Source organism: Neovison vison, chromosome 8 (genome assembly GCF_020171115.1).
Source record: "Neovison vison isolate M4711 chromosome 8, ASM_NN_V1, whole genome shotgun sequence".
NCBI lineage: Eukaryota > Metazoa > Chordata > Mammalia > Carnivora > Mustelidae > Neogale > Neogale vison.
The window spans coordinates 13,147,330-13,164,345 of NC_058098.1; the positions used below are offsets into that span (position 1 = coordinate 13,147,330).

General features: G+C 50.1%; 1 protein-coding gene and 1 long non-coding RNA gene across 2 annotated transcripts in view; one reads left to right on the top strand and one right to left on the bottom strand.

Moving 5' to 3' along the window:
• The first annotated feature begins 820 nt into the window (after window positions 1–820).
• ZMYND8 (zinc finger MYND-type containing 8) overlaps window positions 821–17,016 on the top strand; it is a 139,054-nt gene continuing 122,858 nt past the window's right edge. Inside the window, exons 1-2 of the mRNA XM_044262901.1 lie at window positions 821–924; window positions 1,566–1,697. Coding sequence (XP_044118836.1) covers window positions 851–924; window positions 1,566–1,697 — 206 coding nt within the window. The 5' untranslated portion in view covers window positions 821–850. The remainder of the gene's footprint in view (window positions 925–1,565; window positions 1,698–17,016) is intronic.
• Window positions 13,913–16,964, bottom strand: LOC122916006. The gene is made up of 2 exons (XR_006386128.1): window positions 16,826–16,964; window positions 13,913–14,989 (listed from the first exon to the last, which is right to left on the bottom strand). It is a non-coding gene; the product is annotated as an uncharacterized LOC122916006 (long non-coding RNA).

Sequence of the window (17,016 nt, forward strand, 5' to 3'; positions counted from 1 at the left end):
AACTGTGGCTCTCCTTGGCTTGTAAGACGCCTCACTCCGAGGCTGTGTCTCCATAAGATCTTGCTGTGCTTTTCTTCATATCGTCTCTTCTCTGTGCCTGTCTGTCCCCGTGTCCAAATTTCCCTGTTATGTAAAGACATCTGTCATATTGGATTAGGGTCACCCTCCTGACCCCATTTTAATTTGATTATCTCTGTAAAGGTCCTATTTCCGAAAAGGCCCCAATCTAAGTGATTGGTGTGGGGATGCAAGTTGAACATATCTTTTTCTGGGGGGGCACAGTTCTACCCGCCAGCGGCAGGGACTGGGTTTGAAGGGTGCTGCTTCAGGGAGGGTTGGGGGAAGGCCCCTGAGTCGGTGGCATTTGAGCGGAGTCCTGAATGAAGAGGCCTGTGGACATCTGCAGGAAGGGCATTCCAGGCAGAGGGAACGGCCAGTGCAAAGCATTGGGATCAAGATGCAGGCCTCACAACGCTGTGAGGGTTCAGTGGCTTAACAGATGAAAAAATCCAAAGGCTGGTACGCAGTCAGCCAGCAGTCAGGATTATTGCTACTATTTATCCTGTCCCCAGGCTTCACCTCAGCGCTGGCTGTGGGGCTGGGGTTCCAGAGTGAACTGGTCAGACAGCATCTGGCCTCGGTGGTGCTGAGGGCCTCACTGGGGAGACCCAGAGCCAACAAGTCAATAAACAAGAGGAGCATGTGGTGTGATTGCTGATAACCTCCGTGCTCGGGACAGCAGAGTGATGTCATAGAGGGTGACTGCTGGGTGGGGCTGGGCATCTCCGGATAAAGCCTCCCAGAGAAGCTCAAGGATCTCTCCAGATGAGCACGTCGGTAGCGGAAGTCCATGGAGAAACGTCCCCTGGTCAGGCTGAGATCCCGTGACCAGGCTGGCACTGGTCACAGAGGAAGCGCCCCAAAGGTAAGAACCTAATGAAAATGCCTCCAAGTCGCTTCTGGTTAATTCCAAGGAGCGTGAATCCCAATGAAACGGGTCTCAAACCCCCAACTGTTATACCATCCCTCATGGCCATCTCCTCCCTAGCACCGAAAAAAGAAAACATTGGTGGGAAATAGAAAATAATTCCCTGAGTCAGACCCCAGTGTTCATGTCGGACTTCAAGTCCAGGTGGGGGCCATTAAGAACAGGTACAGGGGGTGCCCTTGTTTACCCGGTGGCTGATTCTCCGGAGAGTTATTCAGTAAGTCCATCCTGTAGCTCTGTGTTCTCAAAGGGTTCTCCGGGTTGGATTCAACACATCTCCCCAGATACCCTAGAAAATCCTTTTCTCCTGGGAATTCATTTATTCCCTTACTGTTTCAGGGCGATTTGCCAGCAAATGGTAGGGTATGGCAGGTGTTTAATGACTACTGAAAACAACTGTGGGGAATTAAGTTCTCAAGGTCCCTTCTTCCCAGCGAGAAAACAACCAGCATGGCTGTTTTGACATTCCAAGGTCGTGTTTCTTGCTTTTTGAAGCTACATTTTGTTGTTTTGATTCATTTCGGACCCATTTAATCTTAACCATTCCTTCCCCCGCGCCCCCCCACCCCCCCTTGTCGTTGGTACCATGGAGAGAGCACAGGAAGGCAGATCTGGGCTCAAGACCCAGCACACGGAGAGAGAGAGAAAGAAAGGGAGACGGGAATTGCACACAAGAGCTTCACCCTCTTACCACGTCATGGAGACTCTGGTGGGTTTGTATTCATTGGTTCTGTAAACATTTATCCAGCGCCTAATAAGGACCAGGCGCTGTGCTGGGCTCTGGGCAGGGGGTCGATCCCCAAACCCAAAGACAAGTCTCTGCCCTTCTGTAACTTCCAATTTACTGCATAGTCACATCCGATAGAGAGTCAAGAAGGGATTTTAGTAGGAGAATCCTGAAGACTGGGGACTTGGCTTACTGGCCCTTCCTTGAACTAATGGTCCTCATTTTTCCGCCTCTGTAAAATGCATTCAGCCATCCTTGCTGCATAGCTCACACAGGTTTGTGGTGAGGGCCTTAGAGATGGTGTCCAGAATAATGGAGTGGGAGAGAGCTACGGTTTTTAACTGACCTTAAGTGGCTAGTGCTGTTCAGTCCCTTACCCAGAGGCAGAAACAGACCGAGAGGGTTGAGTGGTCCTTCCAAGAGGCTCAGGACTCCAAAACAGAAAGTTAGCTGAGTGCACACACTGCTGGGGAGAGTGTGATGGGACCAGAGGGTCAGGAGTGCCCAATGAAACATGGGATATACTTAGACTAGAAAAACTGTGCATTTATTTGAAATTCAACTTTAAACATGAGCATCCTGTTGTTTTTTTTAAGATATTTATTTATTTATTTGACAGTCAGAGATCACAAGTAGGCAGAGAGGCAGGCAGAGAGAGCGAGGAAGCAGGCTTTCTGCTCCGCAGAGATGCAGGGCTCGATCCCAGGACTCCGGGATCATGACCCGAGCCGAAGGCAGAGGCTTTAACCCACTGAGCCACCCAGGCGCACCTGTATTTTTTTTTTTTTTAAGATTTTACTTCTTTGGGGCGCCTGGGTGGCTCAGTGTGTTAAAGCCTCTGCCTTTGGCTCAGGTCATGATCTCAGGGTCCTGGGATCGAGCCCCGCGTCGGGCTCTCTGCTCGGCGGAGAGCCTGCTTCCTCCTGCCTCTCTGCCTACTTGTGATCTCTGTCTGTCAGATTAAAAAAAATAAAATCTTGAAAAACAAAAAAAAGATTTTACTTATTTATTTGACAGAGACACAGTGAGAGAGGGAACACAAGCAGGGAGAGTGGGAGGGGAGAAGCAGGCTTCCCACCTAGCAGGGAGTCCCATGTGGGGCTTGATCCTAGGACCATGACCGGAGCTGAAGGCAGATGCTTAACGTCTGAGCCACCCAGGCACCCCAAGCATCCTGTATTCTTATTTGCTAAGCTTGGCCACCCTCCAGAGCTTCTGATGTCAGGCTCGGGAGGCCTGGGGTCACCCTGGGACTACAGGCAACAGGGCGAGCCCGTTCCAGGGGCTGGGGTGCCAAAGGGGTGGGTAAGAGCAGTGAGAAAGGAGCAAGGCCGTGAAGGCCCAGAAGCCAGGTGCTTTGAGAGGCTGGATCCCGTGTAGGCCTTGTGAGCCGTGTAGGCCTTGTAGTTTAGGCTGACCCTAGGTCTGCAGGGCAGCCCTTCTGGGCCACGCCTGGTTTCCCTTGTCTTGCCAATCACTATAGCTTCCTTTTTTTTTTAAGATTTTATTTTATTTATTTTATTTGACAGAGAGAGAGATCACAAGTAGGCAGAGAGGCAGGCAGAGAGAGAGGGGGAAGCAGGCTCCTCACCGAGCAGAGAGCCCGATGTGGGGCTCGATCCCAGAACCCCCAGAACCCCGGGACCATGACCCAAGCCGAAGGCAGAGGCTTTAACCCACTGAGCCACCCAGGCACCCCTATCGCTTCCTTTTGTAACCTGGGCCCCCCATCAGGCTCCCGGGTTCTGAAATCCTCATTAAAACTTGACTTTGCTCATGCTTTGACTTGAGAATTAGAGATCTGGTCATCCTTGGAGTTGACTCCTGTGGCCATTTCCTGCTCAACATTCACCAAATTACTTTTGAGCACCTGCTATGTGCAGGACAGATACAGAATTGGACAAAACAGACACTAAATAAGAAAGCAATCAGGGAATTTGTACCCAGTTATTAAACATGTAGTAGGTATTAAATCATGATTGCCATAAGCGCCATGAGGGAAACATACAGTAGGGTGACTGTGTCTGATTTATTGGGAGGTGGGTCCACAAAGCCTACCCTGAAGACATTAATTTTGTATTGGGTTTTGAAGGATGAGTAGGAGTTACCTGATAACAACAGTGATAACCAAGTAGTGCCAAACAACGCTAAATAACCTTTTTTTGATACAGGAACTAATTTAGTTCTGATGACACTCTGGGAGGCGTTACCCACATTGTAAAGGCTCAGAGAGGTTAAGTTACTTGCACAAGGTCACACAGTGAAAGAATGGAAGTGTAAGGATTTGAACCCAGCCAGCCTGGCCTCAGATCCTTCTAAGCACTGGGAGCCCAGAGAGCAAGCTGCAGAAGGGAATCCCGCAGGCCCGCGAAAGCTTAGTGAAGAATTTGAGACTTTGGCCTGAGAACAATGGGAAACCTTTGAAGGGGTTTAGAGGTGGGGGTGGGGAGGGGGGTGTGTCCTGGCCCAAATTGAAATTTCAAAAGATCCCTCTGGCCGCTCAGGGTGGGGGATGGGATCAGCCTGGAGCCCGGGGGCTGGTGGGAGGCTGTTCTCTTCCTGCCCAGATAACAGATAATGGTGCCTCTGGAGCCGGCCCGCTGCTCTGCAGAATGGAGCTACGGGGCCGGAGTCGGCGATGGAAGCAGCTCAGGTAGATCCCACAGAGCTCTGGGCTGGGAGGTGGGAGAGGGAGAGGTCAAGGGTGACATTCAAGTCTGGGGCTTCAGAACTGCACGGGAAGTGCCTGGGAGGGAGCTTGGTGGCCCATGAGCTCTTGGGAGTTGAGTTTGGGTCAGACTGCCCTGTGTCTGAGATTCTTTGTCTCCGGTGTGTTTTTGTTGTTGTCACTGTGCTTATATTAGTCCCTGATTGCCTTGGAGTTTCAGCCTGTTTCGGTCCCCATCTCTGTAATGGTAGTAGGTTCTTGGGATGTTAGAGGCCGAGAGGGCTTGGACTTCATTTTTCTTGCGAACATCTTGCTTTTCCAGATGAGCAGATGACCTCATCTTTCTGTGCTTCGGTTTCCTCATCTGCAAAATGAGGGCAGGAGCACCTGGTTCGTAGAGTTGTTGGGACGATTCAGTTAATTAATACAGGAAGTGTGCTCAGAACAATGCCGGGTGTACAAAGGCCCCGCTGGCCCCCACCCCTCTTCTGAGGCCGAGATGCTGGTGCTGGTGCTGATGCTGATGGTGTCGTCATGACAATGAGGTTGGTGGAGGCAGGGGTGGCAGTAGGAGGAAGTTGAAGCCCATATAAGTCACTCCAGTCACTTAGCAAGTTTATGTTTGGTACCCACTTGTAAGCAGACTATTTAAAAGGCATGTACAGGGATGCCTCGGTGGCTCCAAATGGTTGAGCCTCTGCCTTCGGGTCAGGTCATGATCCCAGGGTCCTGGGATCGAGTTCCACATCCGGACTCGGTAGGGAGCCTGCTTCTCCCTCTACCTGCCGTTCTCCCTCTACAGCCGCTCCTCCTGCTTGTGCTCCCCACCCACCGACAAAGAAGTAGATAAAATCTAAAAAAAAAAGAAAGAAAAAAGTATGTACAGAAGCCCGAGGAATTACATTCACTCCAGTGAACAAACATTGATGAGACTCCCCAGTGCCAGGCCTGCTTTAGAGTCTGGGGTCATGCCAGGGAATATGAAAACGACAAGCTTCCCTGAAAAGCAAATGCAGCGCTGAGTTTCAGAATGTGCTAAGTGCTGGGAAGAAATGGAAACCACTTTTGTGAGAGGATGTGATCCCAGGGGGCCTTGGGGAGGAGGTGACATTGGGTCCAGGATCCCAAGCAGAAAGGGCATGTGCAAAGGTCCGTAAGGGGTGCGTTCTAGTTGGCAGGAGACAACTGGCACATTTTGAGAACCCTAAGGTAGGTCAAGGTGGCTGGAGTGCTGGGAACAATTGAGGGGGAGAATTAGCTCATTTATATTTCTACATATTGAAATATGTTGAAATTACTGGTATTTAACCTTTTAAATTAATGTACAAAGGACACCTGGGTGGCTCAGTCGGTTAAGCATCAGCCTTTGGCTCAGGTCATGATCTCCCACCCAGACTCCTAGGATTGACCCCACATCCGGCTCCCTGCTCAGCGGGAAGCCTGCTTTTCCCTCTCCCACTCCCCCTGCTTGTATTCCCTCTCTGTCAAATAAATAAATAAAATCTTTAAAAAAAATAAATAAATTCATGTACAAAATTATGACAACAATTCTACCTGATAGATTCAGCAGGAAGGGCCAAAGCCAAATTAGGGAATTAGGGCCACAGCTGATCAATGGAAGATCTCTTATAGAAACTGCTTTGTGGAAGAAAAAGAGTCTGTGAACAAATACTTATTGAGCAACTACTATGCCCCAGGCCTGTGCTGGCCCAGGGAGTACTGGTGAATGGGTACACAAAGTCCCTGCCTCTGTACACAGACATACAGTCAACAAAGGAATAAGGTGCTTACATATTGTGCTAAGTCCTAGGAAAGCAGTAACAGGCTGATGTCCCAGGAAGCAGACAGGATTCGGTATCTGATGGGTGGTCAGGAAAGGCCCCTCGGAAGAGGTGACCTTTGCAGTGATCCCTGAGTCATGAGGGGAAGCCACCATGCGGTCTAACTCGGTCCAGGTGGAGGAGACAGCCTGTGCTCAGGACCTGAGGTAGGAATAAGCCTGGAAACATAGTGGTGGGGGAGGTTGGGGGAGGAGCTAAGGAAGGAGGCCAGCAGAGCTGGAGGGGGGAGTGGGGGTGGGGTGGGGTGGATGGTGTGGGTCACCTGTGATGCATCCGAGAGCAGGAACGGCCCCCACAGCACTCTGCAGGCCCGGTTCAGAGAAAGCATTTTCTTCTGAAAGCGAGATTGCAAAGGGTTTCTGTAAAGGACCATAGTCGTGTGGTCTCTGTTGCAACTATTTGACCCTGGCCTTGTTACTGGAGTGTAGCCCTAGATAACAAATAAATGAACGCCTGTGCTGGTGTGCCTGGAAAACCTGACTTACGGACACTACAAAATTTGGAGTTCATTAATTTATGCATGCTCCAAAGTACTTTTATGATTTTTTTTTTTAAAGATTTTATTTATTTGTCAGAGAGAGAGGGAGAGAGAATGAGCACGGGCAGACAGAGAGGCAGGCAGAGGCAGAGGGAGAAGCAGGCTCCCTGCCGAGCAAGGAGCCCGATGTGGGACTCGATCCCAGGACGCTGGGATCATGACCTGAGCCGAAGGCAGCTGCTTAACCAACTGAGCCACCCAGGCGTCCCAGTTTTATGATTTTTTCAACCACTTTTTATTTATTTATTTGACAGAGAGAGAGATCGCAAGTAGGCAGAGAGGCAAGGCAGAGAGGAGGAAGCAGGCTCCCCGCTGAGCAGAGAGCCGGATGCGGGACTCGATCCCAGGACCCTGAGATCATGACCTGAGCGGAAGGCAGCGGCTTAACCCACTGAGCCACCAAGGCGCCCCCAATTTTATTCATTTTTTTAAAAAAGATTTTATTTATTCATTTGAGAGAGAGAGAATGAGCAGGGGGAGGGGCAGAGGGAGAGGGAGAAGCAGACTCCCCACTGTGCAGGGAGCCATATGTGGAGCTCTATCCCAGGACCCTGAGATTGCTGCTGGAGCCCAAGGCAGAGGCTTAACCAGCTGAGCCACCCAGGTGCCCCTAAATGTTTTATTTTTAAGTAGTCTCTACACCCAACGTGGGGGCTTGAATTGTCCCTCCATCCCCAAGGTCGATTTGCGTGCTTCACTGACTGAGCCAGCCCGGGTCCCATTTTTTGACCATTTTAAAATGGGAGAACCCATTTTTAGCTTGAGGGCCAGAGGGCAACAGGTGGTTGGGCAGGTGATGTGGCCCGAATGCTGGAGTTCATGGACTCCTGTTCTGAAGTCATGGGAAGCCTTCGGAGGGTTTTGAGCAGGAATTGAAAGGTGGTGATTGAAAATGGGAAGGTAGGGCGCCTGGGTGGCTCAGTGGGTTGAGCCACTGCCTTCGGCTCAGGTCATGATCTCAGGGTCCTGGGATCGAGCCCCGCATCGGGCTCTCTGCTTGGCGGGGAGCCTGCTTCCCTTCCTCTCTCTCTGCCTGCCTCTCTGCCTACTTGTGATCTCTCTCTGTCAAATAAATAAATAAAATCTTTAAAAAAAAAAAAAAAATGGGAAGGTATAGGGGTGCCTGGCTAGCCTAGTAGGTGGGCATGCAACTCTCGATCTTGATCTTGACCCCCATGTTGGGGGTAGGGTTTACTTAAAAGAAACAGAAAAGAAAATGGGAAGGAATGAAGGCATGATGCTAGAAAGTGGATGTAACCCTGCAGAATGGAGTCGCCGTTTTGTTAGTCATTCGTTAAGCACTGAGTTCCCTTAATAGTCATGGTGCTGCCGAAGGGGACCCATGATCTGTAAGACACAGTTCTATACTCCCGGAGTTCATAACCTAACAGGAACGACTCAAGACCGAGATCCAAATGCAAGTTCAAGGTCAAAAGAGAGACCCTTCCCCCCCAAAAAAAGTAGTAGTTGCATTGGAAAACAGCAAGGTGGCAGACAGGTGGCTGGAGTGGAGTGGGGGAGGGTGTGGAATGGGTGGGGAGGGAGGGCGGGCGGAGGATTTGGGATTTTATCCTAAGTGAGTTGAGAAGGCCCTGGCAGGTATTTTAAGCTGTGATAAAATATAAATGATACAAAATTTGCCATTTGAACCACCTTAAGGTATACAGGCCAGTGGCGTCAAGTACTTTCACAGTGTCGTACAGCCACCGCTGTCTTGACACAGAGCTTCCTCATCACCCCAGATGGGAAATCTCTACCTATTCTTTTAGAACATTTTATTTATTCATTTATTCACGCAAGCTTGCAGGAGCAGGGGGAGGGTAGAGGGAGAGGGACAGGCAGACACCCCTCTGAATTCGGAACCCCATGCAGTGCAACACCCCAACATGGGGCTGGATCCCAGGACCCCAAGATCATGACCTGCGCTGAAGGTAGGCACTTAACCGGCTGAGCCATCCAGGTACCCCAAAATCTTAGTACCCATTAAGCAGTCACTCCTCATCCCTCTGTCTCCCCAGGTGCTGGTAACCTTCTGCCTTATGTCTCTGTATCTCTATGGATTTGCCTATTCTGGTTGTCTATTCTGGACATTTCATAGAAATGGAATCCTAGATATGTGGCTTTTGTTGTCTCTCTTCCTAGACAAAGCATCATGATTTCAAGGTTCATTCATGTTCTGTGTCAGTGTTTCATTCCTTTCTATGGCTGAATAATAGTATTCCCTTGCACGGAATACTTAGCCATTGGTTGATCCAATTATCCACTGATGGACAATGGGGTGGTTTTCACCTTTCGGCTGTATCATAAATACGGTGGCCCATGGAAGGCTTTGAACAGGCAGGTGATGTCTTGTTACCAGATCCCTCCGGCAGGAGACCAGTTAGAACAGGATTCAAAGCCTTGACTTAACTGTGTGATTCCCTGGGGGGGGTAGAACTTGTACTCCTGGGAACCAGGGCAGAATTCCCAGGCATTTCTATGGTGAAGGATCGGGAGCTGCTAGGGACAGGCAGGAGCAGTCTTATAAATGGGATGGCGGCACCCATCAAAGGGATTAGGTGACTAGCAGATGAGCCGCCTTCAGAAAACACTGAGGCCCAGCGCCGAGGCTGGCCCACGGTTGGGACTGAGAGGGCTTTTGGGGTGATTGATTCTGGGGACCGAAATGGGGAGCCCTGCGGAGGGGTCAGGCTGAGGGAGTCAAGAAGTTGGGTTTGCTTTGATCAGTGGGAGGTCCCAGCAGCCCCCATGCTGAGAAGCCCCACCACAGGCTGGGAGGGGTATGTGCTCTGCTGGTGTGGGAGGTCAGGAGCTGAGAAAGCAGGACACTGGATAGGAGGTGCCACCTGGGATTGTAGGGGGGCTGTTATCCCAGTAAGTGACACATGGAGGAAGAATCATGGTGGGTCCTACTTGGGACACACTTTCCAGCTTCACTGAGAAATAGAGGGAGATGAGGGGGGAGAGTCAAGTATGGAGTCAGATAAAGAGGTCCTGATGGAGGGGAGTCAGGGTTGCATGAATTGGTGGAGAATTGCTGAAGGTTTCTCGGAAACAGCAGGAAAACTGATAGCATCCAACGTTTGTTTTGAAGTGCTTTGTTTGGCAGGTGCATGGAAATGTAAAGGCAGGGTTATGGGAAGGTAAAGAACATTCTGGAATATTTTGAGTCTGAGTAGTAGAAGGATTGCAGATGGAATGGTGACCTTGTCCCTGACTTTACCTCTACGCTCAACTCCTCTGCACCTCATTTCATGGCTCCACACTTAGTCTTTTTTTGTGTCTCAGAAATAACCAAGTTACCAAACTCAGGCTTGCCTCAGGGCCTTTGTACCTGCTATTCCCACCACCAAGAAAGTTCTTACCGCCTTTAGCTCAAATGTCACATCCTCACTAGAGCCCTTCTTACCTGTCTAAAGCAGACGCCCCCCACTTCCTATCCAGTCATTTCTCTCTACCCTCACCCTGTTTTGTTTTTCTTCATAGCATCGATCTCAACTGGCTCTTTTGTCTCTTTCTCATGTACTCATTTAATTGCACTTCACCTCTCCTCTGTTCAACCTACAGCTCCTTGAAAGCAGGAGCAAAGGACATAAGTCTGGTGCTTCCAGGTAGAGGAAGTGCTCCACACCTCTTTGTAGACTGCCTTGATCAGCAGCGAGAAAATGCGGGTCCAGGAGTTAGACACGAGATTTGGGGTTCAGGAAAGAGGTCAGACCCGGATACTAGATTTGGAATCTGTTGTGGCAGTGGACAAAATGGTTTCAAGGAAAGCAAAATCATCCAACATTTCTTGAGCAGGTACTCCATGCCTGTGTTAAATCATCCCCACACTGTCTGATGGAGGGACGAAAATCCCGTTTCACAGACTTGGAAACTGAGGCACAAAAAAAGCAAAATCACTTGCTAAAGTTTCTTAGGGAGGAAGCTTGGACCCCTACCCCTGCCCCACCCCCAACAGGCTGGCTCTAGGGGCCACACAGTCGGATGGCCTAGAGAGAGCCAGAGAAGCAGTCGCTGGGCAGGGCAGTGTTTTGGAACCTCTGACGTTTTCGACGTCAGATGTTTGTTAGCATGAGATCGATGAACAGTGAACCTGAGACTAACCAGCCTGTTGACGTTGGTTCTTGGAAGTGAATGAGGACTTTTTTTCTTTTAAAAGATATTACTGTTCAAAAGAATTTATTTTAACCAGCTGCGTACAAATATGAAATGAACACGTTTTATGTGTTCTATGTAACTCATTATTAATGAGGGCATGTGTATGACCGTCCAGTTAATTCAAAGATGGAGTCAAAGCCGTCCTCATACAGGAAATGCTGACATGAATTTACGATGAATAGATGCAAAAATTAGCAAGACTCCCCAATATCCACAAGCCAATAATCAGTTGCATTCCAGGGGCTAAATTTGCATGTCTATGGATGGGAGCCTTTGCATTAGTATTAGCCTTCTGTCGGTGTCAGAGCTGTAAAAAGCTGAGAAACAATGAAAGGTGCAGGTGACCAATGGGGATGCCTGGATGGGCCGTCCACTAATCTTTCTTTGGCAGGTCATAGTCTTCCAGAATTTTCCTAATATTAAGTTTACTGATTTATTTATTTATTTAAAAGTTAAGGGTTTTTGTTTTTTGTTTTTCAGTTTTATTTATTTATTTGACAGATAGAGATCACAAGTGGGCAGAGAGGCAGGCAGAGAGAGAGGAGGAAGCAGGCTCCCTGCTGAGCAGAGAGCTCAATGCGGGGCTCGAATCCCAGGACCCTGGGATCACGACCCAAGCTGAAGGCAGAGGCTTTAACCCACTGAGCCACCCAGGTGCCCCTACTGATTTATTTTTGAAGAAGTAATACATTCATGGGGTTGAAATTCAAAAGGTATATAAGGTAAAAAAATCTCCTTCCCATTCCTGACCCCTGCCCACCCAGTACCCCTTGGATGCAAAGTGTTAGCAATTTCTTTTTCTTTTTTAAAGATTTTATTTATTTATTTGTCAGAGAGAGAGAGGGAGAGAGATCGAGCGAGCACAGGCAGGCAGAGGCAGAGGGAGAAGCAGGCTCTCCCTGTCCTACAAGAAGCCCAATGTGGGACTCGATCCAGGCCGCTGGGATCATGACCTGAGCTGAAGGCAGCTGCTTAACCAACTAAGCCACCCAGGTGTCCCTGTTAGCAATTTCTTAAGTATGCTTCCAAGAAATTTAGTACATAATAAGCAAACTTTTTTAATATATATTTTTAAAGGTTTTATTTATTTATTTGACAGAGAGAATCACAAGTAGGCAGAGAGGCAGGCAGAGAGAGAGGAGGAAGCAGGTTCCCTGCCGAGTAGACAGCCCGATGTGGGGCTTGATCCCAGGACCCTGGGATCATGACCTGAGCCAAAGGCAGAGGCTTAACCCACTGAGCCACCCAGGTGCCCCTTTAAAACAAACAAACAAACAAACAAACAAACAAAAAAATACATATATTTATAAAGATTTTATTTATTTATTTGACTGAGAGAGATCACAGGTAGGTAGAGAAGCTGGCAGAGAGAGACGGGGAGAGAGAGGGAAGCAGGCCCCCCCGCTGAGCAGAGAGTCCGATGTGGGACTCGATCCCAGGACCCTGAGATCATGACTTGAGCCGAAGGCAGCGTCTTAACCCACTGAGTCACCCAGGCGCCCCTAAAAATATTTTTTAGAAAAGATTTTATTTATTTATTTGACAGAGACACAGCAAGAAACACAAGCAGGGGGAGTCGGAGAGGGAGAAGCAGGCTTCCTGTAGAGCAGGGAGCCCGATGCGGGGCTTGCCCCCAGGACCCTGGGATCGTGACCTGAGTCGAAGATGGATGCTTAGCGACTGAGCCACTCAGGCGCCCCTTTTTAAGATTTTTTTAAAATATTTAATTTATTTAAGATTTTATTTATTTATTTGACACAGATTGAGAGAGAGCGCGAGCGCGTGCGCGCGCACAAGCAGGCGGAGCTACAGAGGGAGAAGCAGGTTCCAGGTGGAGCAGGGAGCCCATTTGGGGTTCGATCCCAGGATCTCGGGATCACACCTGAACTGAAGGCCAAGGCTTAACTGACTGAGCCATCCAGGCACCTGCGATGTTTTCTTAGTGGGAGGGGACGATTGATAGTTCCTCAGTTTCCTCATCAAGGAAATGGGTTGATGAATATATGGTGAATATATGGGGCCCATCTTGCAGGTTTGGGAGGATAAGTGCTTGGAATAGCCCCAGACATAAAGCTTGGAGCGTGCCAGCCAGTGGGATTTATTCTTACCCTCCTTTGGAAATTTTGATGTTGAGAAAAGGAAGAGAAATGACTTGGAAGCCTCCAGAAATTTCCTTTTTAAGAGTCATCAGAGGGACGTGGTAAAAGCAGCTGCAGGAGCGCTCACTGTGTCGTGTGTGGCAACTCGTGCTTGACCACCTTGATGCAGTGGATTTCCGGGTGGGTAGTATTATTGCTCCCATTGTACAGATGAGGAAATCAAGGCACAGAGAATTCTGTACCTCCAGCCAGGCGGGGCAGCTGGCTAGTGCGGCAGCAAGATTCACACCCAGACATCAGACAGTCTGACGTCAGCAGCGACGCACTCAGTCACTGCACGGTTCTGCTTCTTGATGTGGAAAGAGAAAAGGTTAACGTGGAAGAAGATGGCTCTGAGGCGGGGGGGAGGCATCTGGGAGGGCGCGGGGAGGGGAAGACATAGTGATGGCAGAGGAGAAGGCAGGAAGGCGGATACGTGTAGGCCCAGGAGGAAACAGGGCTTGTATTAGGTGGCTTGGGGAGCAGGGGAGATGGTCTGGGGGAGGGGAAGTAGGAGAGCAACGGGGAAGGGCTGCAGGAGGGAGGGGATGGTTAGCCGGTGGGAAGAACAGATGGAGGAGGCTCAGGGTGGCGGGAGGAGAGGGAGCAGAGTGAGCCCTGGGAGCGGAGAAGAACGCAGTGGAGTCAGCGATCAGGAGCAGGGCACTGATCTGGTGGGCCATTTTTACCACTTGGGTGGGATCTACTGATGGGTTTTGAGCAGAGAAGGGATGAGGTCTGACTTCTTAGCAAAGGATTGCTTGTAGCCTGTGCATGTGTGTAAATACTCCAGTTTCTTCCCAGTCTAACTCCCCTGCCCTGTTCAGGTAGGAGACCAGGAGCGGGTGCTGTCCAGGTGGGAGGTGGCGTTTAATTGAGCTCTGCCACTTGTAGGGCACAAAGGTGAAGAATTTCACACCAGGCTCTCCCTTCCTAAAGCTCTCGGTTTACAGCAGGCTTTCTTAGCCTTGGCGTTAGGGATACTCAGGGCTGGCTAGTTCTCTGTTGTGGGGGGTGGGGGGGGAGCTGTCCTGTGTGTGGTAGAGTGTTTAGGACCCTCTAGATCGTAGTAGCAGTCCCCTTCCTCCAGATGGGACAGCCTAAAATGTCTCCTGACATTGCCACTGGTCTAGTGGGACAAAGAAACAAACAGGAAATAAACACGTGCTCCTCTTTCCATAACGGTAATTGCTGGGGACAAAAAGAGCAGGTCAGGGGAGGTCCAGAATCATCATCCTTCTGATTCTCCTTTTCTTCCTGCATCCCTTAAGTCTCTCCGCACCCACACCGCGGCCATCTGCCTGATGGCCATGTACCCCGCACCCCTCCCCTCCCCTCCACCTGCCCTTTCCGCCTCCCTCCATTTTTTGGATCCTACCAACCAGCCCCTCCTAGGAAGAAGTTTAAAAAAAAAAAAAAAAAAGCCTTCTGGAGGGCACCTCTTCTCCAAGGTAGGGACAAGTCCTAATTACGTCTTTGTGGCTGTAACATGACTCGGTCAGTTCCATGCTCTGAAGGTGAGCCCTTCTGTCACCGTGCCTGAAGCCGGCCTCGGTTCCAATTGGCCAAAAAATAACAAAACAAAACAAGATATTTAAAACACTTCCCTGCCTCAGTCCCGCCCGTTTCACATAACGGACGGGCGGCCTGCTGCTAGCTCGAGGCAGATAACTCGGAGTGTGCTTATTTTCCTAGTCCGGGAGCGGGCTATCTTCGGGATGCAGCTTGCCGACGCTGTTCCTCCCGCCGCTTGGCTGGCTGCAGGCCAGCGGGAGTGGAGAGCCGTTTCAGCGAGGCCTCCTCGGCAGTAAGTTGCCTGGGGAAGGGAGCCGGGTCAGCCCTTCCTCTCCTTTGAGGCCAGCTTTATCACTGAGACACTCCGTCTGGCTTCCGTAAGCCTGATTCTGTCTCCTGATTCTCTCCATCCCCTGGGAATATTAAGAGAGACATGTTTTTAATCTCTTTTTATTAGTTCATTGCTTATTAATTTCCCTACCTCAGCACTGTGGACATTTTGGACAGCATAATTCCTTGTCGTGGGGTGTCTGTTCCTTGCTGTAGGATGTTTAGCAGTGTTCCCTGCTCTCAACCCACCAGATGCCAGTAGCACACCTCTCCCCCCAAGTGTGACAGCCCCCAAGTCTCCAGACATTGCCACATATCCCTTGGGGTGGGGGGCGGCTAACCCACCCCTAACTGAGAACCACTGATTTCCAGGAATATAAAAAACCTCATTTTAGAGATGGCAGAGTGCTTAACATCTTGCTGGAGGCTTGTAGGGAGAGAGGAGCTTTTTCTGGGCCCTAAATGAGTCTGAGCTGAAGGTCTCCCAGCTCCATCCTTCAGTATTTAAAATTTATTCTCAAAGGAGTCCATTTCCTCAAAGAAGACACAGATCCTGCTGTTCTTGGGTAGATTTTAGCCTTGTTTCTGCTCTGCTTGGCTCGGCTTCTCTTCTGTCCTTTTCCTTAGAGGAAGGTGAAGGTACCGAGTTTAGAGCTGTGGAGTCCTAACTGGGTTGGAAATCTGGTCTTGGGCACCTGCCAGCTGTGTGACCTTGTGCTTCTCACGTCACCTCTCTGGGCTGGGTTGCAAATCTCCAACAATGCTCCGTACCTCATGGAGTCATCAGTGCAAAGCGATGATTTTTGCACTGTACTGGGCCCAGGGCAAGCATGCCGGGGCTGTTGGGGCTACTGTTGGGGCAAGGGGGTGTTTGAGAAGGGCCACAGAATGATGTCTGGATGGAGGCTGGCAACACTGGTTTGTTTCTGGCCTATCAGCCACATTCCATCAAGCACAGGATTGGCCCTTAGTAGGCCTGCCCCAGGCTTCCTTTTCAATCCCTGTCCCTCCCAGGATTCCATCTGCTACCATACCTTAGTCTCTGTCCCCAGCCCAATCGCTGTCTTTCTGATAACCTCAGACTTACCGAATGCCAGGAGCATTCCTCAGACAGAGCAGAGCTGCCAGAGTAGTCGGCTGCTTCCTGCTCTTTGCCCCAGAAAACATTTCAAGTGATCAAGTGATCAGAGGGGGTTGGGGGAAGCGAGCCGGACGCTGCTGCTTCTTATGCAACAAGCTTTAATCCCAGGTTAAAATCCACCATGAGCACCAGTGGCATATTTCATTTCCTCGTTGGGTCGTGAAGCTGGTGGCACACGAGATCTGCCACAGACTCAGAGACACGTCTGTTCCCCCAAAAGCTCCACCCGCAGAGGTAGACAGTGTTCCCTAGGGGATGGTGGGGGAGGGCTGCTGCCCACGCCGCCAGGAGGGACAGCACTACAGCACCGTCTGATTAGCTCCGGCCTCCACCTCTTGTCCCTGACTTGGTGTCCCTGTACTCGGTTCCACCCGCGGGAAGAGGGGGCCCCTCCCTTCTAGGGAGGCCCAGGCCTGTTGTCCTCACTGCTGGACCTTTGTCAGGCCTGGTGATGGAGGTGTCCCTCCCTGCATCTGGGCCTCTTCCAGTACACAATAGCAACAAAATCCCCTTCCTTTTCATAAAGCTGGGCCCTGCCCCTGTAGTACATTCTGTGTGGGTTCCTGGCTTGTATTTGTTTGATATAAGATTCCCAGCCAGGAAGAATTTATGTGCACGAGGTGGGCATCTGTTGTCCATGTGGGGGGGGGAGTGGGGGCAGGGAGAGCAGGCGATCAGCGCTACGTTTTCTTTGTGGGAACGAACGGTGTGGGACCAGAAAGCCCACGAGTCCTAATTTTAGGAGGAGAGGGGAGACTTTATTGGGCCATAGTTTTACCTCCTGGCATATGGCTGCGTCACCTCTGGAAGCTTTCTCCAGCCTCTGAAGAATGGTGTTTGTTTAGCTTCTGTTGTTCCAGCTTGCTGTTTAAAAAAAAAAAAAAAAAAAAAACTTAATTAAGCACCTTGTCTTTGGGGTGGGGGGAAAGCAAGCAAGCAAGCATGGACATTTTAAGATCCTTCTGCATT